Genomic DNA, 24,569 nt, shown 5'->3' on the forward strand with positions numbered 1-24,569 from the left:
TGACAGAGGGAGATTCTGCCTCAAAAAAAAAAAAAAAAAAAAAAAAAAAGATAATGTGAGAATACTGTGACCACTTAGAAGAAACAGATAAATTTCTAGAAAAATACAGCCCACCAACCCTGACGCGAGATGAAATAGAAAACCAGACTTTGTGTTCTGCTATAAAATGTAAGCAGGAACGCCACGACCTTAGACATTTGCAACCTATATGAACTGAGGATTCATGTGCAGAATACATTAAAAGGAAAACAGTGTAGTAATCCGTTTTTGGAAAACAACCCACCAGGAAGAAAAGCAGGGAGGGCCTGCATTTCAAAGAACAGAAACATGTTTGGTTAGCAGAGCGGACTCAGAGAGGGGCCACCCAGACACCCCGCAAGGAGGGATCTTTGCCGCAGCAGGTGGGGTGCTGTCAGGAGACCCCTGCAGGGTGGCTTCCTCTTGTGACTGGGCAAGCGTGAAGAAGGAGCCATCTGGGCCCAAGACAGGATGGCGTGGATGCACCACCACAGCCCCTGAGCTCCTCACAGCCAGCCACAGCTGTCACTGGACTGCAACTCAGCTCAGCTCTTCCTCTGCCCAATCCTGCTGCCTCCCCACACCCATCAGGCGTGAACCTCAAGAGCACCTCCTAATCAAAACCCCACACACTGAATTCTAGCTCAGCCTTTGCCTCCTATGGGCCAACCTGGTAGCCAATGAACACAGTGACCGCAAAAAAAATTGGCAGTGGTTGAAAACCCAACAAATACCAGTTCTTGGCAACGGTGCAGAGCTAGTGGGCCACTTTGCAAAATGGTTTGAAAGGACCTGGTAAAGTTGAACAGACACGAGTTGTCTGGGCCACTGAGTCTGCCCGTGAGCATGTGCCCTACAGAAACTCCTGAAATACCAAAAAGAATGAGGCCACTCAGCATCCATCAGCAGCAAAACAGGTACACAACTGTGGCATATTTACAAAATGAAATCCCACACAGCGGAGAAATGAGCAGCCTTCAGCAGACGGCATCATGTAAAAAACCATGAAGAAGCCAGGTGCAGTGGCTCACACCTGTAATCCCAGCACTTTGGGAGGCCAAGGCAGGAGGATCATGAGCTCAGGAGTTTGAGACCAGACTGGGCAACACAGTGAGACCCCTTCTGTACTAAAAAAAATTTTTTTTAATTGGCTTGGCATGGTGGTGTGCACCTGTAGTCCCAGCTATTCAGGAGGCTGAGTTGGGAGGATCGCTTGAGCCCGGGAAGTCCAGGCTGCAGTGAGCCACGATCATGCCACTGCACTCCAGCTTGGGTGACAGAGAGAAAACCTGTCTCCAAAAAGAAAAAAGAAAGAAGTCTTCAAATACAGAGTTAGATGGCCAAAAGCAAGGCCTGCTCTATGATTTTATTTAAGTTTCAAAAGCAGGCCACGCTGACACCAAAGGAAAGCCGAGAACCGCGGATCGAGTTCCCTTAGAACAGATGTGTCCAGTCTTTCAGCTTCTCTAGGCCACACGTAAATTACACTAACACTAACAGTCATTGTCTTGGGCCACACATAAAATACGCTAACGCTGATGAGAAAAAAAAATCACAAAAAAACTCATGTTTTAAGAAAGTTTACAAATTTGTGTTGAGCTGCATTCAAATGGGTTGCATGTGGGCCTCTGACCCTGGGTGGGACAGGCTTGCCTTAGAGGTGGGGTGGATAAATTCCCAAAGGAGAGCCAGGGGTAGGGGGGCTTCTAACATCCTAGAATACTCTATTCTCTCTCTTGGCGTGGATGGTGAGTGCACATACTCATTGCGCGATATTGCTTAGGCTAGACACACAGATTACGTACATTATGAGAAAAAGAGCAGATCTAACAGACGCCAGAGAGTGGACCAAAGCAGGAAGTTGCCTTTGTGCTGAGGAAACAGAAAATGATCATCCCACACTCTTCGTTTTAGCCCTGGCTGGAGAACACATAACCAGAGTCAGATGTGACAGAGGAAAGAGACAGCGGAGCTGCCGTGAGTCCAAGCCAGGGGCCATCCAGGACTTTCTGCCAAACTATTACAGAAAAGGCAAGGGAATATTTACACAACCAGGACCCCGTGGTGAACATGAAAGCTGTACTGTGTTCTGTATCTTGTCCTAAAGATAAGTTTCCCTCTAGAACTGTTTGCTGAGAAGGCATCAAGCTTTCCTTAAGATGGAGACATTTATGCACAATAATCCCAATGACTGTTGAACTTGATACCACACTGTGCTGTTAAAACATGCTACGATTATTAAAACACTTGTTTTAGAAAAATGTTTGCAGATGTAAACTCTGGAGTTTTATCTAGTGAAGGTGGTTTGCCCTCCACCCTCCAAGGCACTTAACTCTCTGAAGCATCATTGATGTCTCCCTACCCAACCTACAAAAGAACCACAAAGACTTCTTAACCCGCCCAAAGGCAGGTTTCTTTCTTATAAAGCATCCCCTAAAAAATGAAAGCACAAAGTGAATGCTCAGTGGGTGTCAGCGGGGCTGACGCGGTTCTCACACCTGTCCGGGGCAGGTGGAAAGCAGAGGTCCACACCCTCTATGCTTCCCGAGAACCTCACTTCTGGGCCTGGCATGGCCCCCACAGTGGGCTGTGGCTCTGGCCCTCACGTCCCAGGAATGGAGTGAGGCTCAGGAGACAACACCAGTGAACCAGCTTTGAAACTGCAGAGGGCAATTCAGACAGGGAGCCCTCTCTGCTCTTCCTCTTTTCAACCAACCAGGAAGGCTCCACCTCCTTCCAATCTTCTCCCCAACCTGAGCAGCAGATGAGTCTGTCTTTTCCCAAAGACCAAATTATCCCTCCAGGGACACACGTTTTTTTCCTACTGAGGAGATGCCATGGAACCGGCCACAAGGCTCAGAGGCCTCCGCACACAGGAGCCCAGACACTGCTTTGAGGGAACAGCGTCCAGCACCGCTGCCCTGATGCACGCTGGCTGCCGGAAAAGACATCGCAGGCCTCTCCCCTGATGCCAGCTGCTTGCAGGAGAGCTGGCCAAGGGACCCCTGAGAACTGTGCTTAACCACGCAGCTGACATGGAGACCGGGAAGCAGCTAGGGGCCACCCAGCCTGTTACATAAATCATGGGAGCAGGGTGCCAGGAAACAGGTCCCCCTCCCCTGCCCATCCCACTACCCATGACCTCATACCCTGGGCCTGGACATCCAGTTGCCACCTCATGACCATGAGCAAGATAGCCACACCTAGGATACGGCCCCAAGCAGTATTTAGGGTGGCAAAGCCAAGCATGTGTCTTTTACATGGGTCTGCTCTCCGTGACACCCACAAGGAATCTCACCTTTGACTTCCTAGGCTCTGAGCTGAGCTGTCAACACAGCGGCCTTCACTCATCCAAGCATCTGCCTTCAGTGGAAGACCCTCAAGTCCCCAGAGTGGATTGGCCCCAAGGAGGGGGAGAGAGAAGTCCAGTGTTCCCCCACCCAACCATCCTCACCCTGGCCCCATTTGTTTACTGATGGACAAGAACCAGATTCAAAGGAAGAGGGTCTGGTCCAGGGCTGAGCTTGGCAGTGGACCCTGTTCCTGTTGGCCTCACCCAGCCAAGCCATTAGTTTTGGATGGCAGACCGCTAGCTTTTTATGGTAAAAATGTTTTTACAGCCCTATCTCTTTAAGTTCCAGCTATCAGAAATCCATATAGTCAATTTTCCTTCTACTTGAAGCTGAATGCTCTCCCAGTTTATTATCATTATTACTTTTATTTGTAGAGATGGGGTCTTGCTCTGTTGCCCAGATTGGAGTGCAGTGGCGTGATCATGACTCACTGCAGCCTGGACCTCCTGGGCTCAAGCGATCTTCCCAACTCAGCCTCCTGGGTAGCTGGGGTTAGAGGTGTGGGCCACCATGCCCAGCTAACATTTTTTTAAGAGACGGGATCTCACTAGCCCAGGCTGGTCTCTAACTCCTGACCTCAAGTGATCCTCCTGCCTCAGCCTTCCAATGTGCTGGGATTACAGGTGTGAGCTAGCACACTTGGCCCCAAAAGCATTCCTAAATGGTATGTGATTATTTACACACAGTGTCCCCCTGTGCTCAGGCAGACAAAAAGAAAGTGTGAGCAAGTCTTCCCTTTGAAATAAAAACTGCCAGCCAGCTAACATCCGTCTCCCTGTGCTCTGCAAGTGTGGATGCTCAAAAGAAGCAAATTAACACAAACTCCCAGAAGCAAACAAATGCTGCAATTGGAAAACAGTGTCCCTGTCACTGCACATTTAGGTTGATTCCAGGTTTATTTTGTGTTGTTCCTCCTGTCAAATAGTTCCGCAGTGAATTTAGGCAGAAGGAGATTTTTTTTAATTTCCTCAGGAGTATAAATGCAGGATCAGGAAGGATGTGATTTTCTCCAGTGCCTGCTGCCTAATGCCAGGCCCATTCTCAAAGGCAACCCCACAGCCTAGGCTCTCCCGGGCTCACCCTCACCACACCAGCACCAGGACACGTGTTATTCATCAAAGACTATAGATCTGAAAAAGCAGGCCTGTTGCCTCCTCCAGTGCATTTAGGAAAGGCTCACATATTTTTTAAGGATTTGTTAAAAATTCATTTCAGAAGCTCTATCAATGCAGCAGTATTTCAACAAATTCCTAAGTAACAAGAAAATGATGGAAATTGTGTTATAATTCATCATAGTAGCATGGAGCTCAAAATCAATAAGTTAATTTACCTCCACTAACAAGGTGCTTTAGAGGTATAAGTGAGTATAAAATCAAATGCCTGAAGCTGGGCGCGGTGGCTCACGCCTGTAATCCCAGCACTTTGGAAGGCCGAGGCAGGTGGATCACGAGGTCAAGAGATCGAGACCATCCAGGTCAACATGGTGAAACCCGGTCTCTACTAAAAATACAAAAAATTAGCTGGACATGGTGGCGCGTGCCTGTAATCCCAGCTACTCAGGAGGCTAAGGCAGGAGAATTGCCTGATCCCAGGAGGCGGAGGTTGCGGTGAGCCGAGATCATGCCATTGCACTCCAGCCTGGGTAACAAGAGCAAAACTCAGTCTAAAAAAAAAAAAAAAAAAAATCAAATGCCTGAAAGGTGCAGGCCATGAGAGACCAGACATTTCAGAAGGCTAATCACCAAAAAGTACTGTCCTAAGTCTTAGGGGTAATAAAGCCAGGCATGTCTCTTTTACATGAGTCTCTTTTGCATGACACCCATGAGGCTCAAGCAGAGAACCAGACACCAAGGAAGAGGCTCTGGGCTAAGGCCAGGGGGCCTGGCTCTTATCCCAGATCTGACCTGAATGCACCCAGCAATTCTGAGCCAGTGGCTGCACCTCTTTGGCCTCAGTTTCTCCTACAGAATCTCTGAGCAATCCTCTTATTCTAAGAATCCCAAATTCCCTGCGTGACTCTTGTTAGCTTGGGCACTGCAGGTGGACAGCTTAATTCTTCAGGGTCTCAGTTGATTCAGCTGTAAGGTGGGCACAGTAAGGTAATGTTTGCTTCCCTCTTAGGGTCACTATATGGATTCAAACAAGATATTGTAGCAAAATCAGTATTTTGCTGACCAACGTCTACTGTTGATTTAGCTCCAAAGGGCTGTGATGAATACAGGTAGAAAGCTATAGAAGGCAATGCTCCAGCACCACAGTTCCCCAGGATTGGGGTGGGAGGTGGGGGGTATGGTTTGCAGAGAAGCATGAAGAGATGAAGTGATTGGTATCCACAACCCAATCAACACATGGCTAAACGAAAGGGGCCCTGACAATGATCATAGCAGCTGTCACTGACATAGCATCAATTGTGTACTGGCCACTGTATTCAGAGCTTTGTAGATATGCCCATGGGAACTCTGTGAGGTCAGGCTTATGGTCAGGGTCTTCAAAAGAGGAAGGCATAAGCTTTCGAGGATTGCTGCAGTACAGCCAGAGTCAAGCCAGTGGTCACAGGCAAGGCACAGTTGAGCTGGATATCACATCTCCTGACCTTATACCTGGGAAGGGGTGCACTGGAGGGGCCCTTGATACACAGATGTGCTTAATAAAAGTATTAGTAGTGGTCATAGCAATAAAAACAATAGTATCTCGATATTACTAAAATCAGAAGCATCTTATTAATCCTCATGGTAACATTTTTTTTTCTGAGATAGAGTCTTGCTCTGTCACCCATGCTGGGGTGCAGTAGCACGATCTCGGCTCACTGCAACCTCTGCCTCCTGGGATCAAGCAATTCTCCTGCCTCAGCCTCCCGAGTAGCTGAGATTACAGGCACCCACCACCACACCCAGCTAATTTCTGTATTCGTAGTAGAGACAGGGTGTCACCATGTTGGCCTGGTTGGTCTCAAACTCCTGACCTTGTTGTGATTCGCCTGCCTGGAACTCCAAAGTGCTGGGATTACAAGCGTGAGCCACCACGCCCGGCCACAATAACTTCTTAAAGGAGCTGTGGTTATCATTCTTGCTTCACAGATGAGAAAATCAAGGCTCAGGGATAAGCCACGACTAGCCCAGCTAGTGAGTGGCACACAGCTGGTGGGTGGCAGATTCTGACCAAGCCTTGCCAGGCCTGCACCCTTCATTAAGCATCTCGACAATCCCTTCTCTTTCCAACCTCAGGGGTGCAAAGACTGGGGATCACATCCTGGGAATATAAAACAGTATATTTTCTAGACCCAAACATGTGTTTTCAAAGGAGCAGAAAACAGGGCTGAAGCCCCCAGGAGCTCCCGGGCCCATCATGTGCTCCACCCGCTTTCAGAATTTCAGCACCAAGAACAGCGACGGACTTAAATCATGGCGCCCTCTGGTGGTCTTTATGCGAAAGGGCAGGCCGTGAAGCGGGGGCTCTGCCGAGGGTCAGCCTCGAATTTTTGGAAAAGGGTAGAGACGAAAGATGTAAGAGGAGAGAGAAGGAAAGAGCGGAGGGGAGATGGGAAAAAGAGCAACAGCTAATGGCCCCCAAGCACAGGTAGCGGACAGCCTCTAAATGCTCCCAGCAGCTCTCATTCACCTGAGAACCGGGGTGAGGGGGGCACTGCGGGCGGGAGGGAGCTTGTGCAACCCAGACCTCAGCTTATGAAAACATTTACTCATCTTCAAAGCACGGACTCACTCAGATTCGACGATTATCAAGATTTTGCCACACTTGCTTCATCTCTCCCTTTTTTCTCTTGCCTATTTTTTCTTCACTGGAGATTTTAAAGTAAAATCACGCCCTTACACTTCAGCATGCATCTCTAAAAATATGGGCACTTCCTTACATAACCGAAATGCCATTATCACACCTAACAAAGCAACAATAGCTTCTTGGAATCATTTAGTAAAGTCCCTAATCTAACTTTCCTGAGTGTCTCAGTGAAACCGTGAGAAGGGTTTATGGGGAAGCTAACCAAGGAAATTATCAGATTCTCGCTCCGACCCCACTGGTCACCCTGTGCTCCAGTACCCGTGGGGCCACTGGGCACTGGGTGCCTTCTAGCCAGATGCATTGGAAAGGCCACCTTACCAATAACCAAGCATTCCTGCCAAGAAAAACAGGCCCGAGGCTCAATCGAATAAAAGCTCTGCAGATTTCTGATTATGAAAATAGAGGGGCTGGAGGAAGGCACCCAGGGGTACCACAGGGAAGCAACAGATACATCCAGAAGACAAGACCTCCTTCAGGATAAAGGACCCAGCATCTGCAATGGGCCTGGGGCATGTGCAAAGGTTGACCTTTCAACCAGTGGTGCCGAAACGACTGGACATCCACATGCAAAAACACAACAGGACACAGACCTCACACCTCAGAGAAAAACTGGTTCAAAGCACACCACACACCTACATGTGAAGCCTAAAACCATGAGACTTTTAGAAGTCTCAAATAAGCACATAAAAAGATGCTCAACACTTTTAACTGTGGGGGAATTACAAATTAAAATCATAAAGGGGCCGGGCGCGGTGACTCACGCCTGTAATCCCAGCACTTCAGTAGGCTGAGGCGGGCCGATCACTTAAGGTTAGGAGTTCCAGACCAGCCTGGCCAACAGGGAGAAACCCCACCTCTACTAAAAATACAAAAATTAGCTGGGCGTGGTGGCAGGCGCCTGTAATACGAGCTACTCAGGAGGCTGGGGCAGGAGAACCAGGGAGGTAGAAGTTGAACTGGGGAGGTAGAAGTTGCTGTGAGCTAAGATCATGCCACCGCACTCCAGCCTGGGCAACAGAGTGAGACTCTGTCTAAAAATTTTCAAAAATGGGACACAACCACACCTGTTAGGATGGCTAAAACTAAGAAACTGACAAGATCAGGAGCTGATGAGGGTATAGAGCACCTGGAACCTTCGTGCATTGTATCTGTGGATGCAAAGACAATGCAGTGACTCCTGAAAACAGCTTTGTAAAGCCAAGCATACCACTGTCCCGTATTTGGATGCTGAGTCAGAGTTAAGAGTGAAGAGGTTTATTGGGAGGTCGAGCTTGTTAAGGGTAAAAGGTAGAAGAGCCGGTGTGGGCAGTTAGAACTTCCCGACAGCCACGCGGGTCTAACTGACCCTCTCAGCCAACTCACAGCAAGCTCCAGGGAAAAGACTGCCTGCCACAGAGTCCTGGGAGGCCCTAGAAACCCCTCCAGGGGGCAGTCATTGGCTGGTGGCTGCCAGAAAGAATAGCCCTGGTTCCGTGGCAGAGGCAGATCCTGAAGATGCCAAAATCCAGAGGCAGTCAGGCAACTCCCTGCCCTGAGGCTGGCCAGCAGTCTTTCTTGAAGGGGGCTCTGAGCCTCCTTCCGCCTGCCTCCCTGAATGAACAGTGCCTGGCCCTGGGCGGCCCCTCCCCACCTTCCCGCTTAGCAGCACTGTCACCCAACATGCTCTCGTATGTTTAACCCTTCACTGACAGATCCCTCCGTGGCTCAGTTTCTGCCACATGCAAGGTGTCCAATAAGTATCTGTTGAGTAAATTGACTAACCCTGTCCAGACCTCTGGAGCCAAGCCACTGGTCATCACCGCTCACTCCCACACTGCAGTGGACTCCAAAGTCATCCCCTGGTTCTCACTTTGCCCGCCACAAAGTCCATGCCCCACAGAGCAGGCAGACTGATGCTGTAAACGTGGCAACTGGGTCACATCGTTTTCCGCCTCCACCCCCATTCTCTGCTCTGGCCACACCAGCCTCCTTGCTGCCCCAGAACACGCCAGGCTCATTCCACTCCAGGGATTTGCACCTGGATCCAGTGACAGACAACTCCAGACAGAGGGTGGTCGGGAGGCCTCCCAGAGGAGGTGACTTTGCAGCTGGGACCTGAATAATGAGAAAGATACAGGGAAGGGAGTCCCAGGCAGAGGACAGAAGGTGCAGCTCTCAGGAGTGAAATGCCTCTCACCTGTGCCTTCCTGGGCAAGACCCTCCTCTTCTCTACCTGCAGAGCCAACTGAAAACGCCAGCTCCTTCCTGCTTCTGTAGAGTGACCACAGGTTTGCGGCCCTGAGAGCAGTGGGCTCCAATGACACCTGCTGGCTGTGTGACCTCACGTGACCCCTCCTCATCCCAGGGAGGATAACAGGAGGAGCCTGCAGCACCGGCAGTAGCTGGAGCCCACAGATGAGCTTTAAGGCATAACTACTTTCCCACATAGGGCCCGGCACGCAGTAGGTGCTTACTCACTAATGGCCACGATTGAGCCTGCCCTGACAGTGCTTCTGGGACAGCAGCTGTAATGAGAGTATTTCTCGAGACTCAGTTCCCAGGTGAATGTCTGGGGAGAAACATGCTCAAGTGACACTTGCAGAGAAGCTTTTATTTAAAGTGACATAATCAGCCCTCACCCTGTGCCAATAAAGACCTGGCAGCACCACAGTGATTTATTTTTAACCTGTCACCTTGTCACCGCAGCACGAGGTGCAGCTGAGGTCACAGCCAGGGGCGGGGGGACAGCCAGTGGCTCATCCCACGGGCCTGGGCCCCAGTCTCACCTCCATGCTCTCTGCATGCATGACCTTGGGTGAGTCACTCAGCCTCTCTGAGCCTCCCAGTCCCACACTGGTGTAATGAGATGGATGACAACCCACCTTCTCCACCTCCAAGCTTCCTGCTCACCTCCTCACAGCCACCAGCCACCAGCCGGCACATTCCAAAGCACAATCAGCCCCCAGCCCAGTTACCAAGTCTGCCCCCTCCCCACAGTGCCCTTAAGCCAGCATATGAGACCCTCGCCAGGACACCCCCAGTGCCCTCTCCAGCCTCAGCTGCCACTGCTTCTACCCGGGAAGGCTACGCCCAGCTGCACAGAACTTCATCCTTCACTAACAAGCCACAGGCTCCCACAACACCAGCCCGAAGCACATGCTGTTTCCTCTGCCGGGAACGCTGTTCCCCTCGTCCCTCTAGCTTAATGTTTTCTACTCTGGGAAGCACGAGCAGACCTGGCCCCTCCTCACTCCCTGCATGAGGCTTCAGGGCAACCAATCTACAGTATTTCACAGAAAATCTTATGGAAGATGCTATTTTTTTATTTGGTGACGGAGTCTTGCTTGTTTGTTCTGCAGGCTGGAGTACAGCTCCACATCTGGCACAATCACAGCTCACTGCAACCTCCAATTCCTGGGCTCAAGGGATCCTCATGCCTTAGCCTCCCAAGTAGCTGGGACTACAGGTGCATGCCACCATGCCCAGTCAATTTTCTTTAATATGTTGTAGAGACGAGGTCTCACCATTGCCTAGGCTGGTCTTGAACTACTTGCCTCAAGTGATCCTCCCACCTCAGCATCCCAAAGTGCTGGGATTACAAGCATGAGCCACAGTGCCCAGCCAGGGAGACACTTTTGTTTTGGTCTCTCTCCAGCAAGAGAGAGCCCTCGCAGAGGTCAGTTACCATACCTTCCTCACCTCTGGGGCCATGGAGCCTGGTGCTTATGCACAAGGCTCTCCAGTTAGGTTGCCCAAGTTCAAAGCCCACTCTCCCACAGGTTAGCTCAACAGCCACAGACAAGCCTCTTCCCCTTTGGTGCTTCAGTATCCACATGTGTAAGCTGGGGATGAGAAATGAACCTGCCTCATGGTGGGACTAGGGGCTACTTGGCCTCAGAAGGCACTTAGAGTGCCCCTGACATGTCACAAGTGCTCATACATGTTACATGCTCCTCATGTGCTCTGGGTCCCCAGCACAGACTACAGCCTGCAACGAGTGCTCAGGTGATGTTTGTAGAATGAATGAGCAAACACATGGCATGGAGAACAAAGCCAGTAGAAGTCCGGTGGGAGAAAAGTAACTGAACTCCCAGCTGGAAAAGGAGAAAATAAAACTAGAGGTAAGGTGTTGTGGTTTGGCCACAAGTTCCCCCCATAAAGAGATGAGGTCTATGCCTCCTCCTCTTGAGTCTGGTGGGCCTGTGACCCACTCAACCAAGAGTCTAGCAGAAGCGAGGCTCTGGGGCATCCAAAGCTGGGGCATCAAAGGCCACATAACTGCCATCTTGTTCACTGGGCATTGCACTAGGAGCCCTGAGCACCATGGAAGGTCCCACTACCGTGGGCTGCCATGCTGGAGAGGCCATATGTCAGGGCTCAGGTGACAGTCCCAGCTGAGCTCAGCCCCTACTGTCCCCACCAAGGCACCAAACATGAGAGGGAAGCCACTGTGGGCCATCCAGCCCATTCCATCCTCTAGCTGAGCACCACCAAGTGACCTTAGTGTAAGCAACATGCAGCAGAAGAACCACCCAGCTGAGCCCTTTCTCAGCTCCTGACTCTTGAAACCATGAAACACAATGAAATGACCATTCTCAGCTGACACATCATAGGATCATTTGTTAGGCAGCCACAGGTGACTGGAGAGAAAGTGGAGAGACTTTGGAAATGGAGGGGAAAGATAATGTGAGTAAAGATGAGACAAGTGGCAGCAGAGGACCGGCAAAGACAGCAAGGGCTGTGTGTGCACCACATCTGAGCCTACAGATCCACTTTTCCCAAAAGGGGAGACCTGAGCCCACTATTCTCAAATGCAGCAACCATTTCCATTGCAGCTGCTCTGAAATGCAGGCAGTCTCCCTACAAGTTTTTTATTTGTTCTCATTGTGTAAGTTTCCTATGGCTACTGTAATACATTTCCACAACCATAGTGGCTGAGGACAACAGAAGTTTATTCTCTTACTGTTCCGGAGGTCAGAAGTCTGAAGTTAGTCTCACTGGGCTAAAGTCAGGGTGTGAGTGGGGCTGGTTCCTGCTGCAGGCTCTAGGGGAGGATCCATTTCCTTGATCTTCCAGCTTCTGGTGGTGCCCACATTCCTTCACTCATGATCCCTCCCTTCATCTTCAAAACCATCAGCACAGCATCTTCAAATCTCTCTCCCTCTCTTTCTCTTTCTCTCCTCTGCTTGTGTCAGTCCATCTCCTTCTCTGATTCTGACCCTCCTATCTCCCTCTTTTAAGGACCCCTGCAATGACACTGGGCCCACCCAGATAATCCAGGTCAAGGTCCCCAACTAAAGAGCCTTAACTTAATCTCATCTGCAAAGTTCCTTTTGCCATGTAAGACAACACATTCATAGGTCTGGGGATTAGGATGTAGACATCTTTTGGGGGCATTATTCTTTCCATTACATTTATAAGCATCCTGCAAAAGTGAACTTTATTGTCCTAATTTGACAATAAGGCTCAGAGAGGTGAGGCCATTGCCTGATGTCGTGTGAGCAGCAGAAGCAAGAGCGAGTCTCAGGATGGCCACAAGTGTGCCCCAATTCCACTGGCCTCCAGGTACGCTGGGGTCTCAGGATGGCCACAAGTGTGCCCCAATTCCACTGGCCTCCAGGTACGCTGGGGTCTCAGGATGGCCACACGTGTGCCCCAATTCCACTGGCCTCCAGGGACGCTGGGGTTTCAGGATGGCCACAAGTGTGCCCCAATTCCACTGGCCTCCAGGTACGCTGGGGTCTCAGGATGGCCACGTGTGCCCCAATTCCACTGGCCTCCAGGGACGCTGGGGTCTCACTGGAGGCAGAATTCACCCCAGATGGTCCACCAGAAGAGTAGTAAACAAAGAGGTGACCTACAGGAAGTAACCAAGGAAGCATTACTTGGTGGGGCACCCAGGGACTGGGGCAGGGACAGGGGGCTGTTACCTCTCGGGCTGAAAGGTGGAGGGGAGGAGAACTGGGAACATGAGACAGGATCCACTGGCATGAACTGTGACTGCGGAGAGGACAGCCAACCTGGGCTTGCAGCGCCACAGCAGGGAGGAGAATGGGGGTGTTTCCCCCTCCCCCTCCTGCCCTGCAAGCTCCGACTGCTGCCTCCCCCTGGCCAAACTTGACAGGAGCCTTAGGGCAGGGACCACAGGTGATGCAGCCCCCAGGGTACCTCACTGGACAGAGAGCAGTGAAAAACAGATCCGTGGATGAAGTGGAGAAATCCAGCGCAGTCCACTGTGGCCACTCAGCAAACGTCCTCGTCCCCCTTTCCAAGAAGAAACTCTTAACCCAACACAGTGAGGCACGGGTTCCATCCGTGACTGTATCATTGGGGGAGATGCCACTTCAGTTGCACCCCTGCCTGGAGCCCACAGCACCACACCATCCACCACAGGTACCGTTCATTCAAGGTGGCCAGGAGAGATGAGGGCGGGGGACAAAGGGCCAATCAGCAGCGAGTCCTTCTTCCTCCACCCACTCACAGGCACCTTGCCTGTGCCAGAGCACCTGACTCTCCACCTGGGAGAATAACCCAAGCTTCCACCCATGACCTGGCTCTGTCATGCTCCCGTCTCTATGTCTGGGGCTGCCATGCTCGGCTGGCCTTTTTTGTCAGACGTCAGTGCAAAGAAGCATCCCCGTGGGTCCTCTGGGCCCCAGATAGCACCAAGCAGTGACCTCCTTTCCCCTTGATAACTGGGAGCAGTCACCCCTCATCCCAGTGCCCCCTTCTCTACCAGGCAGTCCAGCAGCAGCAGGAGGCCCAAATGGCCTTGGTCCCAGTGTCCAGTTTCACAGAACTGTGGCCCTGCTCCCTTCTTGGGGCACCAGGACCCCCAAACACACCATGCCTAACGAACGAGAAGCAACATTAGTTCAAGAGGTTATCAGGGGGTGACTGCTATGGATTGAGTTGTGTGACCTCCCCCCATAAAATTCATATTTTATGAACTTGAACTAATGTTCAGGTCCAAACCCCCAGTACCTCAGCACGTGAACTTATTTGGAAATAGGGTCGGGCAGATGTCATTAGTTAAGATGAGGCCGTGCTGGAGCAGGGTGGACCCCTAATCCAAAATGACTGGTGTCCTCGTCAACGGGAAAATTCGGACGCAGAGACAGATATGCACAGGGAGAAAGGCAGACACCACGGTGACACCATCTACACGCCAAAGAACACCAAAGATGGACAGCAAGTCACAAGAAGCTGGGAGAGGGGTACAGGACAGATTCCCCCTCATTCTACCACAGACACTGACCCAGCTGTTACCTTGATCCCTGGATTCTGTCCGCCAGAACCATGAGACAATCAATTTCCCTTCTTCAAGCTGCTCCATGTGCAGCGTTTTGTCAAGACGCCTTAGACTGGGTTATTTACGAATATCAGAAATTGATTGCTCATTGGCCGGATGCTGTGGCTCACGCCTGTAATCCCAGCACTTTGGGAGGCTGAAGCAGGCAGATCACATGAGGTCAGGAGTTCGAGACCAGCCTGGCCAGCATGGTGAAACCCCATCCCCACTAAAAGTGCAAAAATTAGCAGGGTGTGCTGCAGTGCACCTGTAATCCCAGCTATTCGAGGCTGAGGCACGAGAATCACTTGAACCCGGGAAGCAGAGATTGCAGTAGGCCGAGATTACACCACTGCACTCCAGCCTGGGTTACAAAGCAAGACTCCATCAAAAGAAAGAAGAGAGGAGAGGAGAGGAAAAAGGAGGGCAGGAGAGGGGAGGGAAGGGGAGGGGGAGAGGGGAGGGGAGGGCAGGGGAGGGGAGGGGGAGGAGAAAGGAAGGGAGGGAGGGAAGGAGGCAGGGAGGGAGGCAGGGAAAGAAATTGATTGCTCACAATTCTGGAGGCAGAGAAGTCCAAGATGAAGGTGCCAGCAGATTCTATTTGGTGTCTGATGAGGTGTCTCGACTTCAAGGATGGCGCCTCCACACTGCATCCTCACATGGTAGACGGCTGCCTTGGGCCTCTTTTATAAGGGCTCTAATCCCATTCATGAGGGCTCTACCCTCTTGACCTAATCACCTCCCAAAGCCTCGCCCTCAATACTCAGTGTTGGTGGTTAGATTTCAGCACAGAAGTACTGGAGAGATGGGAACACTCAGACTAACTAATGTAGTGGCCATGTCTGGGGCTGCCCTGTGCAACCCTTCATAACATACCCTTTCATTGTCTGAGGTACCCCACTTTGGATGATAAATGATTTGATACCCTAGGGATTATAAGCCGGTGAAGGGCTCCTCCTAACTGCATCTACTGGTCCTCAAACCTGCACATGTGGCTGTGGAGGTGAGTCACACAACAGTCGGCTGCTGAGCTAAGGCACACAGGACAAGGCCCCACCAGCCGCATGCTGCCTGGAGGCTGATGTGGCAGTCAGGCTTGCAGAGGCAGGCCCTTCTCCCTGCTTCTGGGTGATGAGAGTGAGCCCCACGGGCAAGGGCCCTTTGCCACAGCTCTGCACCACCGCAGGAACCCTTTGAATGATGTGAGGTTTGTGGGCGACAGTGACTGTGAATCAGGAATTCCACAATGACACCGCTGACAGAAGCGGGTGGGAAGGCGATTCTGTATCTGGCTTATGCATCCGCCCCCCTGAGAACAAGGGAAACAACCTGCCCCCGGGTGCTTGCTGGTCTCCTCGGGTAATGCTGCCATACCCAAAGTCACTGTTGTCCCCTGATGTTGGAGACTGGGACCTCAGCTATGGCAGTGGCCAGCTCAGCCCTGGCGAGCTGAGGTCCATATTTTCTGCCTGCATGTTTCCCCATCTCTGCCGTATTTTGTGTGTGAGCCCGTGGGCGAGCTCTGGGGTGGCTGGAAAGAGTCTGCCTGGCACCCGCAGGCAGGCTAGCGTGTCCATCCAGTGACCAAAGCCTCCTGCATAAAGGATGCCTCCGGGGAACATCCGCTCGGGGTTGGTCTCATGTATAAACTTGACGGAGCCACGGGATGCCCGCATATCCTGCTAAACGCCATTTCTGAGGGTGTCTGTGAGCATGTTTCCAGAAGAGATGAGCATTTGAATCGGTGGACTAAGTGACCCCCACTGTGGATGGGCCTCCCCAGTTTGTTCAGGGCCTGAATGAAACAAAAGGCAGGAGCAGGGAGAATCCGCCCCCTCTGCCTGCCTGTTGGAGCTGGGACATCCCTCTTCTCCTGCCCTGGGGCTGGCACTCACACCATCACAACACCAGCCTTCCCAGGTCCTCAAACCTTCAGACGAGAACAAGTTCTCCAGCTCACAGATGGAGATCATGCGGCTTCTCAGCCCCATAACTGCATGAGCCAATTCCACGAGCACACGTGTGTGTGTGTGTGTGTGTGTGTGTGTGTGCACGTGCATGCACTTATCGTATTGGCTCTGTTTCTCTGAAGAACCCTAACTGCTACAGGGCACAAATCCCTCATACTCTGCAATCACTTGAGAGGCCCATCCACACACCTCTCCCCAGGCCCCCCATCATCAGCCCCCATCCTTGCTCTTTCCAGACCCCTGCCCAGCTTGGCAGCCTACGCGCTAGTATAGATCATACCCCAGGTCATGGTTCCTCCCAGCCACACGGCAACCAGATTCCCCCTGAAGTTTTACCTACAGGGAGAACCTGCAAGCATATTTCGGGGTGCCTGAGTCAGTTATTATCACAAAAGGCTGCAGCAACTGCACCCTTCTCCAAAGGAGGGAGAGAGGGAGGAGGCGGCACCCCAACCTCTCCGCCTGCCCTCCCAGCTCCCGGCAATGCCTCCTTTGGGCAAAACCCACCCAAAGACTCCCCAGCAGAGATTCAGGTGGTAAATTGGGTAGGATCAGCTATCCAGGCACAGACCAGGGCAGACAGAAGCTGGGGCTAGAACAGGGCAACGGGTACGAGCCTCCTTAAAAGATACCAAGGAGGATTTGCAGTGCCAGCCTCCAAGGAGGCCATGGTTACTATTCTGTTCTTGATAATAGTTTCCTTTCCTGAGAAAGAGTAGAAATGGTGACTGTCAATTCACTTCATTGCAGTCCTGTAGCACTGACATTAAAATCTGGGGAGAATATCTGACCCACGCGTTGGCGTCATCCAAACATACCTGATGCATTAGTGCAACGACATCTGCGACAGCAGGAACTGGGAGCCAGGCTCTGAGAACACATATGGGCTCTTACAGATCTTATGGTCAGGATATGCCGGGTGCAAGGTCAGAAAAAAAAGAAAGATGGTGACGTTGGACCCCGAGTGCCTTGATGGCGACTCCTTGGGTGGGACCTGTTTAGCTGGGCGGTAGGTTAGGTCTCTGGAGAGAGGAGATGGAAGCTGGGACCTGAAGGGTGAGTTAGCGTGAGTGCTGTATTAGCACTGGGAGTGGGGAGAATAACAGGGACATAGGCCCCAGGGCAGGAGAGAGCCCAGGATGTACCAGGGTCAGGAAATAGGTTGCCATGTGGAGGGCATTGTGGAGATGGGCACAAAAGGGGTCAGCACGGTTATTTTGGGGAGTCAAAGGGGGAGTCTGGATTGGGAGGCCCTCAAGTAGCCCAGAAGGGTAGACAGTAGCTTGACCTGGGGTGGTAGAGATGAAGAAGGAGAGGAGACAGATCTGAGGGTGGGCTACTGCAAAATATTCCCCCACCCGGGCACTGGAGACCCAGACGATAGATGCAGGCAGCAAGGACACTGGCCTGAAGTGAGGTGTGTCCCACTGGCCCCAGCTCTGCTCTCACCTGCTGTGCGACTTCAGGCAAACCCTCCCCAGCCCCACCCCAGACCTCTCCTCCTCCCCCATGTATGGGAAGGCAGGAGGAAGGAGGTGGCCAGGTGCTTCTGAGCAGCCTCAGCACCTGTCCTCTTAAAGGAGACTGAAACCAGCAGGACGGCCGCTGGTGGTGGGACTTGGGGCGGTGACCTCTCTGAACCTCCCCACCTCTCACAGCCTCACCTGCAAAGTGGCTGTGATGGTCGCATCTCGTCACCTAGTGAGCACCTGATACACCTAGTGCCCTGCCGGTGCCAAGCATACAGCAAGTTCTCCACAAATGCCAGCTAAGAGGATTAATGCTACTCTCAGCTGCCATCAGTGACCTGAGGTGCTGGTGGGGCTGTCACTTAAGAGGCCCCCTCCCCTGGCTTGGGAGAGCCCATCCATGGGGACAGGGAAGTTGTGCCAGCAGTGGGAAAGCCACCCAGGCAAGACCCAGGAGAGGCTTTCTCAGGGTTTAAGAAGAGCCTCTTCACTCCTCCTGGCACCTGCAGCTCTGGGAGCCTGTACCTGATGGCTTTGCCCGCCTCCTAACAAGGAGAAGGCCGCCATGCCCAGCCTCCCAGAAAACCAGGGCATCCCCTGAACGTTCACATACTCAGCTCTATCAGCTCTGTGCTTGGGTCAAACCAGGTTGGGTCTCAGATTCTTGCTGCAGAAAGACTCTTTGGCAGGCGGGAACTACACGATTGAAGAGGCTCTGATGGACACCATCCTCTCACCGGGAGTCCCAGCAAAGAGTGCAATGGTGTCCCCACCATGAAGCCACACTCCACTCAACATGGAGCCCTGGGCCGGGCCCAGATTGGAATGAAGACCTGGGCAACCAGTCCACTCTAGAGACCTGGGAAGGAAGGATCTCCACAGTGTCCCCCTGCCTGGCCTCTCATTTAAGGATGCCCCACCCAGCAAATCTCCATCACAGCCCCAAAGCTCAGCGTCATCTTTTTTTTCTGACCTTGCAGCCTCAAGGGTGCAAGTATGCCCATCCTGGGAATTCACCACCCAGCCCTGCAGCTATGATGAGACGCCAGCCTCCAGCCAGGAGTGCGCAGGCAAGAGTGCAACAGTGGGTCCCAGCTCTGTGGCTCTGCAATGCCAGGGAAACACTGTGCGCTGAGACAGGGGCTCTGATGAGCAGCAGCCCTGACAATAGCAGATTCCTGAGAAGGAATCACAGAACAGAACCTAAGTTTAGATGCTGGGAGAGCAGCCCGCCGTCCAGCCAAGGCAGGAAGAACTAGGTTCAGATCAAGGCTCTACCACTCACTGCTAGTGGCCTGGAGCACATCGCCTGCATCTCAGCGTGCTCCTCTGTAAAATGGGAGCAGTGTTGATGTGAGGACGAGTGAGATAGTGGGTATAATGCATAGTGCTAGTACAGTGCCAGGCTCACAGAAGTGCCCGAAAAATGGCAGTTCTGAAAAATTCCACAGCACACACACAGAGAGAGAGAGAGAGAGAGAGAGAGAGAGAGAGAGAGAGAGAGAGAGAGAGAGAGAGAGGGAGAGAGGGAGAGAGAGGGAGAGAACAGAAGCAAAGAGGCTAAAGTTCACCCAAGGCTGCAAATTTGCAACCTGCAGTGCCTGAGACCTCTGGACCAACTCCACTCCCGCCGCCTTTGCCCCATTCTTAACGCACAACTTCCTTGGAAATCTCCCCTGCTATGGACCGGATGCCGGCGTCCCCTGAATTCACATGTCGAAATCCTAGTCGCCAATGTGAGGTATTAGGAGGCGGGGCCCTGGGGAAATAATCAGGAGGAAACAAGCGCCCTCTTAAAATAAACTCGAGGGAGCTCCTTCGCCCCTTCCACCCTGTGAGGACACTGCAAGAAGGCACCATCTGTGAAGCAGAACGCAGGCCCTCACCAGATACTGAATCCACCACGCCTTCATCTTGGACTTCCAGCCTCCAGAACCGTGAGAAAGAAATCTGTTCATCAGCCGCCCAGGCTATAGGGTGTTCCATTACTGCAGCCCAAATGGACTAAGACGGCTCCCCTTCCTGAATTGTGCTCCACCAGGATGTGCTAAGATTTCAGACCATCCCATCCATTCACTCCTCAAACATGTGGTGTGTAACCCCCTAGGGCAAGTCAAACCCTGGGGATTCAACGTTGAAACTGACGTATCCCTTAAGGTGCTGGGGGAACCACAGGGGAAGCCCACCGGGGAAGAGGCATCTAGGGGCCTGTGCAGGCGTTAGCCAGGCAAGGCAGGGGCAGGGGTGCCCCAGGGCAGGGAGCAGCCCCATTCAAGACTCAAGGCCTCATGGGAACTATCCTGGAGGAGGGCAAGCAGGGGACACAGCACAGCCCCCCAGGCCCAGCCCACCCAGGCTCTTAGCTACCAGACTGAGGGCTGGAACTTCTATGTTTTTCTGGAAGCAACTCAAGCCAGTGGAAATTCCATACCAGCAAATGAAAAACAATAAGATTTGCTTTTTTCCAACAGCAGCAGTGAGCTCCAGGCCCTCGTTGAGAGGTGGTGGAGTACAGTGACTGAGGACAAGCCTTGGGACAGGACTGCAAGTCTCTCTGCCACTAATAGCCGTGGGACCTCGGGCAAATCACTTAACCTCTCTATGCTTCAGTAAAATGGAACCAACAAGAGCACCTATTTCACGTGGTTGTGGTCAGAAGGAAAGCAGCGCATACCCGGAAAACGCTGGAAGCTTGCCTGGCTCCTATGACGCACCTCTCGTAGTTGGCTGCTGTCACTGCAGCTCTGTGCCTATCCACAGCCACAGGGTAGGAGCTGGACTCGCTTCACGGGTGTGTAACCCAGGCAGCCACACAGACCTCAGAGTTGGAAGGGGCTGGAGCGTGGGGTTTCGTGCTCTGCAGAGTCACAAAATTCCTAATCGCTTTATCTATGAGTGTGTGTTTCCTAAGCGATGTCTGATGGACAGCAGAGCCTGTGCTGTGCCTATGGAGTGTGTGTTCCTGCTTCCTGCCACCTCCCCGGCCTCCAGCACCCTGGACCCCGCCCTTCCTCCTCTTTGTCCCAGTGTTGCTGCTGCCCTCCCCCCCTGGCGAGGACCTGGGTCTAGGTATCATGCTGGGGTGAGGCATGGCAGTGACCACCCTTCCCTGGGCTGGCAGTACCACTGTGTGTTGGATGGGCAGTTCAGCAGGAACGACAGGTACCAGTTGTGTCTCAGACCTGAGGCTGCAACACCCTGTGGGCTACCCACCTATGGTGGGTTAGGGCATGGGCCTGCAGACCTGCGGGAAGGGGAGATTCCTGACTCCACACTACCTTCCCTGACCCTGGCCAGAAGAAGGTATCTTGTAAGCATCTGCACTCAGCCTGCAAGCATCCCTATGCCCAAAGGAACACGGCGTTACATAGGAAATAAAACCACCATGACAGGTGGAGAGAAAGCGCAGAAGAAAGTGAGTGCTTTTCACCACACTTCCCCCTACTTTCGGAACACAGGGCCCCGCATTTTCACTTTGCACTGAGCCTCACAAATTAGGTAGCTGGTCCTGGGTCGGAAGGAGGTGGGGATAGGGGAGGACTTGCACCTTTTACCCCGACCGTGTCCGTATTGTTTTGCGTTTTTCCAAGATGCATCTGATCATGCATTCATTTTTCAATTTTTTAAATTCCAAGAAGAGTTTAATGGTGACACATGCAGAGAGACACACAAACACACACAGACACACCTACACAGACATGGAGATACACAGACATACACAGACACACTTGGATACACACACAGATGCACACACAGACACAGCCACAGATTCATACACAAACACACACACACACTGGGGTTTAGAACCCAGGGACTGACTCCCAGGCCGAAGATCTGTGACCCCTTGCCAGCCCCAGGCAGGCTCTGGAGAGTCCTAAGAGGAGTGGTGAGGGTTCTATAGTAAGCCTGCCTACCCCTTTTCTGAAAAGCAGAGAAAGGCCATGTGGCATTCACTCATCCACTCACTCACGCACTCTCTAATCAACACTCAACAATTCCACACTGAGAAGCCTCGATTTGCCAAGCACAGTCAGTGTCCTGCAGGCATGACAGGATGAGTCCCTGCCCTCAAGAAGTGAGGCTATTCCCAGAGGTGGGGACAGCTGGGACAGAGAAGGCAACCCAGGTGGGAGGAAACCCCTGCTCCACAGCAGGGAGGTGGCAAACAGACACTTCAGGGGCCTGGAGGGAGCTGAGCATGAGCAGGCAGCCAGGGCGTGGTCAGAGCGTGGGGGACAATGAGACCGAGGAGGCGGCTGCAGCAGATTGTGGGAGCACTGAGAGCTGGCCGAGGAGCTCACCTGCGGCCAACAGGCCCCACTCCCTGCCACAGCCCTCCCCTCCACTTTCCTGACAGTGTCCCTGTGATGTCTTCCTGTGACACTACAAGCACAGGCCAAGGAGGACCCACCCTGAAGAAGCCTCTGGAGCTCTGCCACTGGCAGCTGTGTGGCCTCGGGAAAGTTACTTAACTTCTCTGTGCCTCAGTTTCCTTATCCTATGATGGGGATGATGTGGTGGGAGGTGGATATTTGAAAGCTCTTGGAACAGAGTGTGTTTGTTATATAAAGTGGCAGAGGCCAACACCCTGCCCAGGTCCACCAGCCCTCTGTACCTTCCATCACCCACCTCACTGGGCCCCTGAAGGGAAGAAGAAGGAGAAGAGTGAAAACAGATTCCTGGGGCCTCACCAGCCCAACTTGCCCTCTGAGCAACGTCATCTCCATTTCACAGAAGAGAAACTGAGGCCCTGAGAGAGTAAGCCACTAGCTGAAGGCCACGCGGCCAGTCAGGGTGGACCCAGGATTCAATCCAGGAGGGGCAGCCTCTGGGGCCACAGAGTGAGTGGCCCCTGTCCCTGGGACCCTCCGCAGAAAAGCCAGCCCAGGTCACCCCCCAGGGTGCGGGACCAGCTGTCCATCCCACCAACGCTCTTCGGGCTCTGGGCGAGCCACTGTCATGGGCTGTCCCCTGCCAGCTGGGGAAAAAAAAAAAAAAAGCTTCTCCAAACCGGAGCAGCAGCCGGGCCTGACTCAGCACCCACCGGCTGGGGCAGCGCGAGGAGCGCGTAGACGCGGCTGGATGGCGGATGGAACCCGCGACCGGGACTGAACTCCGCGGCGTTGGGTCTTACCCCCAACTCAGCGCGGACCCGCGCCCGCACCTCTAGCGGAGGAGCGACGGGGGCTCTGCGCGCCGATTCTCGGCCGAGACGCCGTGGCTGACACCGGTGGAGCGATCTGCCCGAGCTCGCGCAGCGGACGAGTGCTGGAGACAGGGTTCCAAGCCGGCTCTGTTGGGTTCCCTCCGGACCCGAGAGCACGGACTCCCGAGGGACCTGGGCACTTCCGACCCCAGCAGAGCCCGCCCTGCCCCAGGACCGCACCGGGGTCGGCACCCGCGCTCTCCGAGCCCCGCTTCTCACCCGCGAAGACGCGCCCTCTCCTCCCGTCGCCGGAGTCCCGCACCCGAGGGCCGCGTCCCCAGGCAGGGTGAGGTCCTGCGGGGCTGGGGGCGAGGCGCATGGGGGCGCCGGGCGGCTCTGGAGCGGCGGGGCCGGGCGCCCTGCAGCCCGCGCTTACCTTCGGAAACTTCGAGGTCGGCGGCCCCATTGAGCTGGCACAGGCACCAGGAGCCCTGGTCGGCGGCGGGCGCGGCGGGCGCGGCGGGGGCGCGGTCAGCTGGCAAAACAGCAAGGGCGCGTGAGCGCGGGCCCGGGGCGGGGGGCGGGGGGCGGGGGCGCGCGGCGAGGCTAACCCTGCTGCTGGGCCATGGGCGGCTCCGCAGGCTGCGACCGCGACGGGCGTCCTCCGGGCGGCTGCGGGGGGCCGGGCGCGGCGGCCGCTCCTCCTCCGCCTCCTCCGGGCTCGGCTCCCTGCGCGGGCGGGCGGGCGGGGAGGCGCGCCCAGGAGGCTCCGCCCGGAGCGCGGGTGCGGGGCGCGGGGTGCGGCTCCGGGCGCCGAGGGTGGGCGCGGGGCGAGGATCCCGGGACGCTGATCGCACGGCGTGGATCCCGGGGCGCGGGGCAGGGCGCCGGGCGGGGTGTGAGTGCTGGCGCTGGGGCTGTCGCCGCGGACCGAAGCGTCCCTTTCTACCCCACCCACTGGTCCCGCGTTGGCCGCCTCTGCCAGCCGTCACCGCGCGAGGGCCGCCTGCCTCACAGCGATGCCCATTTTATCCAGGAGAAACGGAGACCGGAAAAGGGGAAGGGCTCAGCCGGAGTAAGCGGCCAAAGCGGGGCTCCGCTCCGGACTCGGGTTCTGCTCTGAGCCCCTTTACGTCCTGCCCTTCCCCAGGCCCGCCCTGCTGGGAGCCGGGGTCGCCTACCCGCGCCCCGGGATCCGAAGGGGACAGCAATCAATGCCATGAGCAGGGGCGGGAGCTTCACCGGCGTGCTCTCCGACCTTCCACGTGCAACAGACGAAGGAGGGAGAGCAATCCGCCACTCCCACAGGAGGAGACTGGACGTCCCGCGGGAAGGGTCAGGGTCAGAGAAGCCCGTCCAGGGACAGAGGAGAGAGCGTGAGAGCGCGTGCTCCCCGGGTGATCCTGAGGCACCAGGGGCCGCTGGCCCTCTTGGGATCTCTCAGCTGCCTCAACCTTATGAGCACAGCACCCCAGGATGCCAGCGTGCACAAAGGGCAAGCAAAGAACAACAGGGACACACTTAACCCCCTACTCCTCCTTCTCCTCC

General features: G+C 53.9%; 1 protein-coding gene across 11 annotated transcripts in view; it reads right to left on the bottom strand.

The window, feature by feature from the left end:
• The window catches only part of PPP2R2C (protein phosphatase 2 regulatory subunit Bgamma), a 249,909-nt gene extending 225,612 nt beyond the window's left edge, over window positions 1–24,297 (bottom strand). For 5 of the 11 annotated variants that reach the window (XM_078367558.1, XM_078367550.1, XM_017970687.4 and 2 more), the window contains exons 1-2: window positions 23,633–23,729; window positions 23,458–23,556 (exon numbers count right to left, since the gene is read on the bottom strand). In XM_078367558.1, the coding sequence (XP_078223684.1) occupies window positions 23,458–23,556; window positions 23,633–23,648 (115 nt within the window). In that variant the 5' untranslated portion in view covers window positions 23,649–23,729. Of the gene's footprint in view, window positions 1–23,300; window positions 23,557–23,632; window positions 23,730–24,202 lie in introns of those variants that run through there. The other 6 variants (XM_078367554.1, XM_078367549.1, XM_054253502.2 and 3 more) reach the window with 3 other exon arrangements.
• Between the last annotated feature and the right edge of the window lie 272 nt (window positions 24,298–24,569).

This window comes from Callithrix jacchus, chromosome 3, assembly GCF_049354715.1.
Source record: "Callithrix jacchus isolate 240 chromosome 3, calJac240_pri, whole genome shotgun sequence".
NCBI classification, from domain to species: Eukaryota; Metazoa; Chordata; class Mammalia; order Primates; family Cebidae; genus Callithrix; species Callithrix jacchus.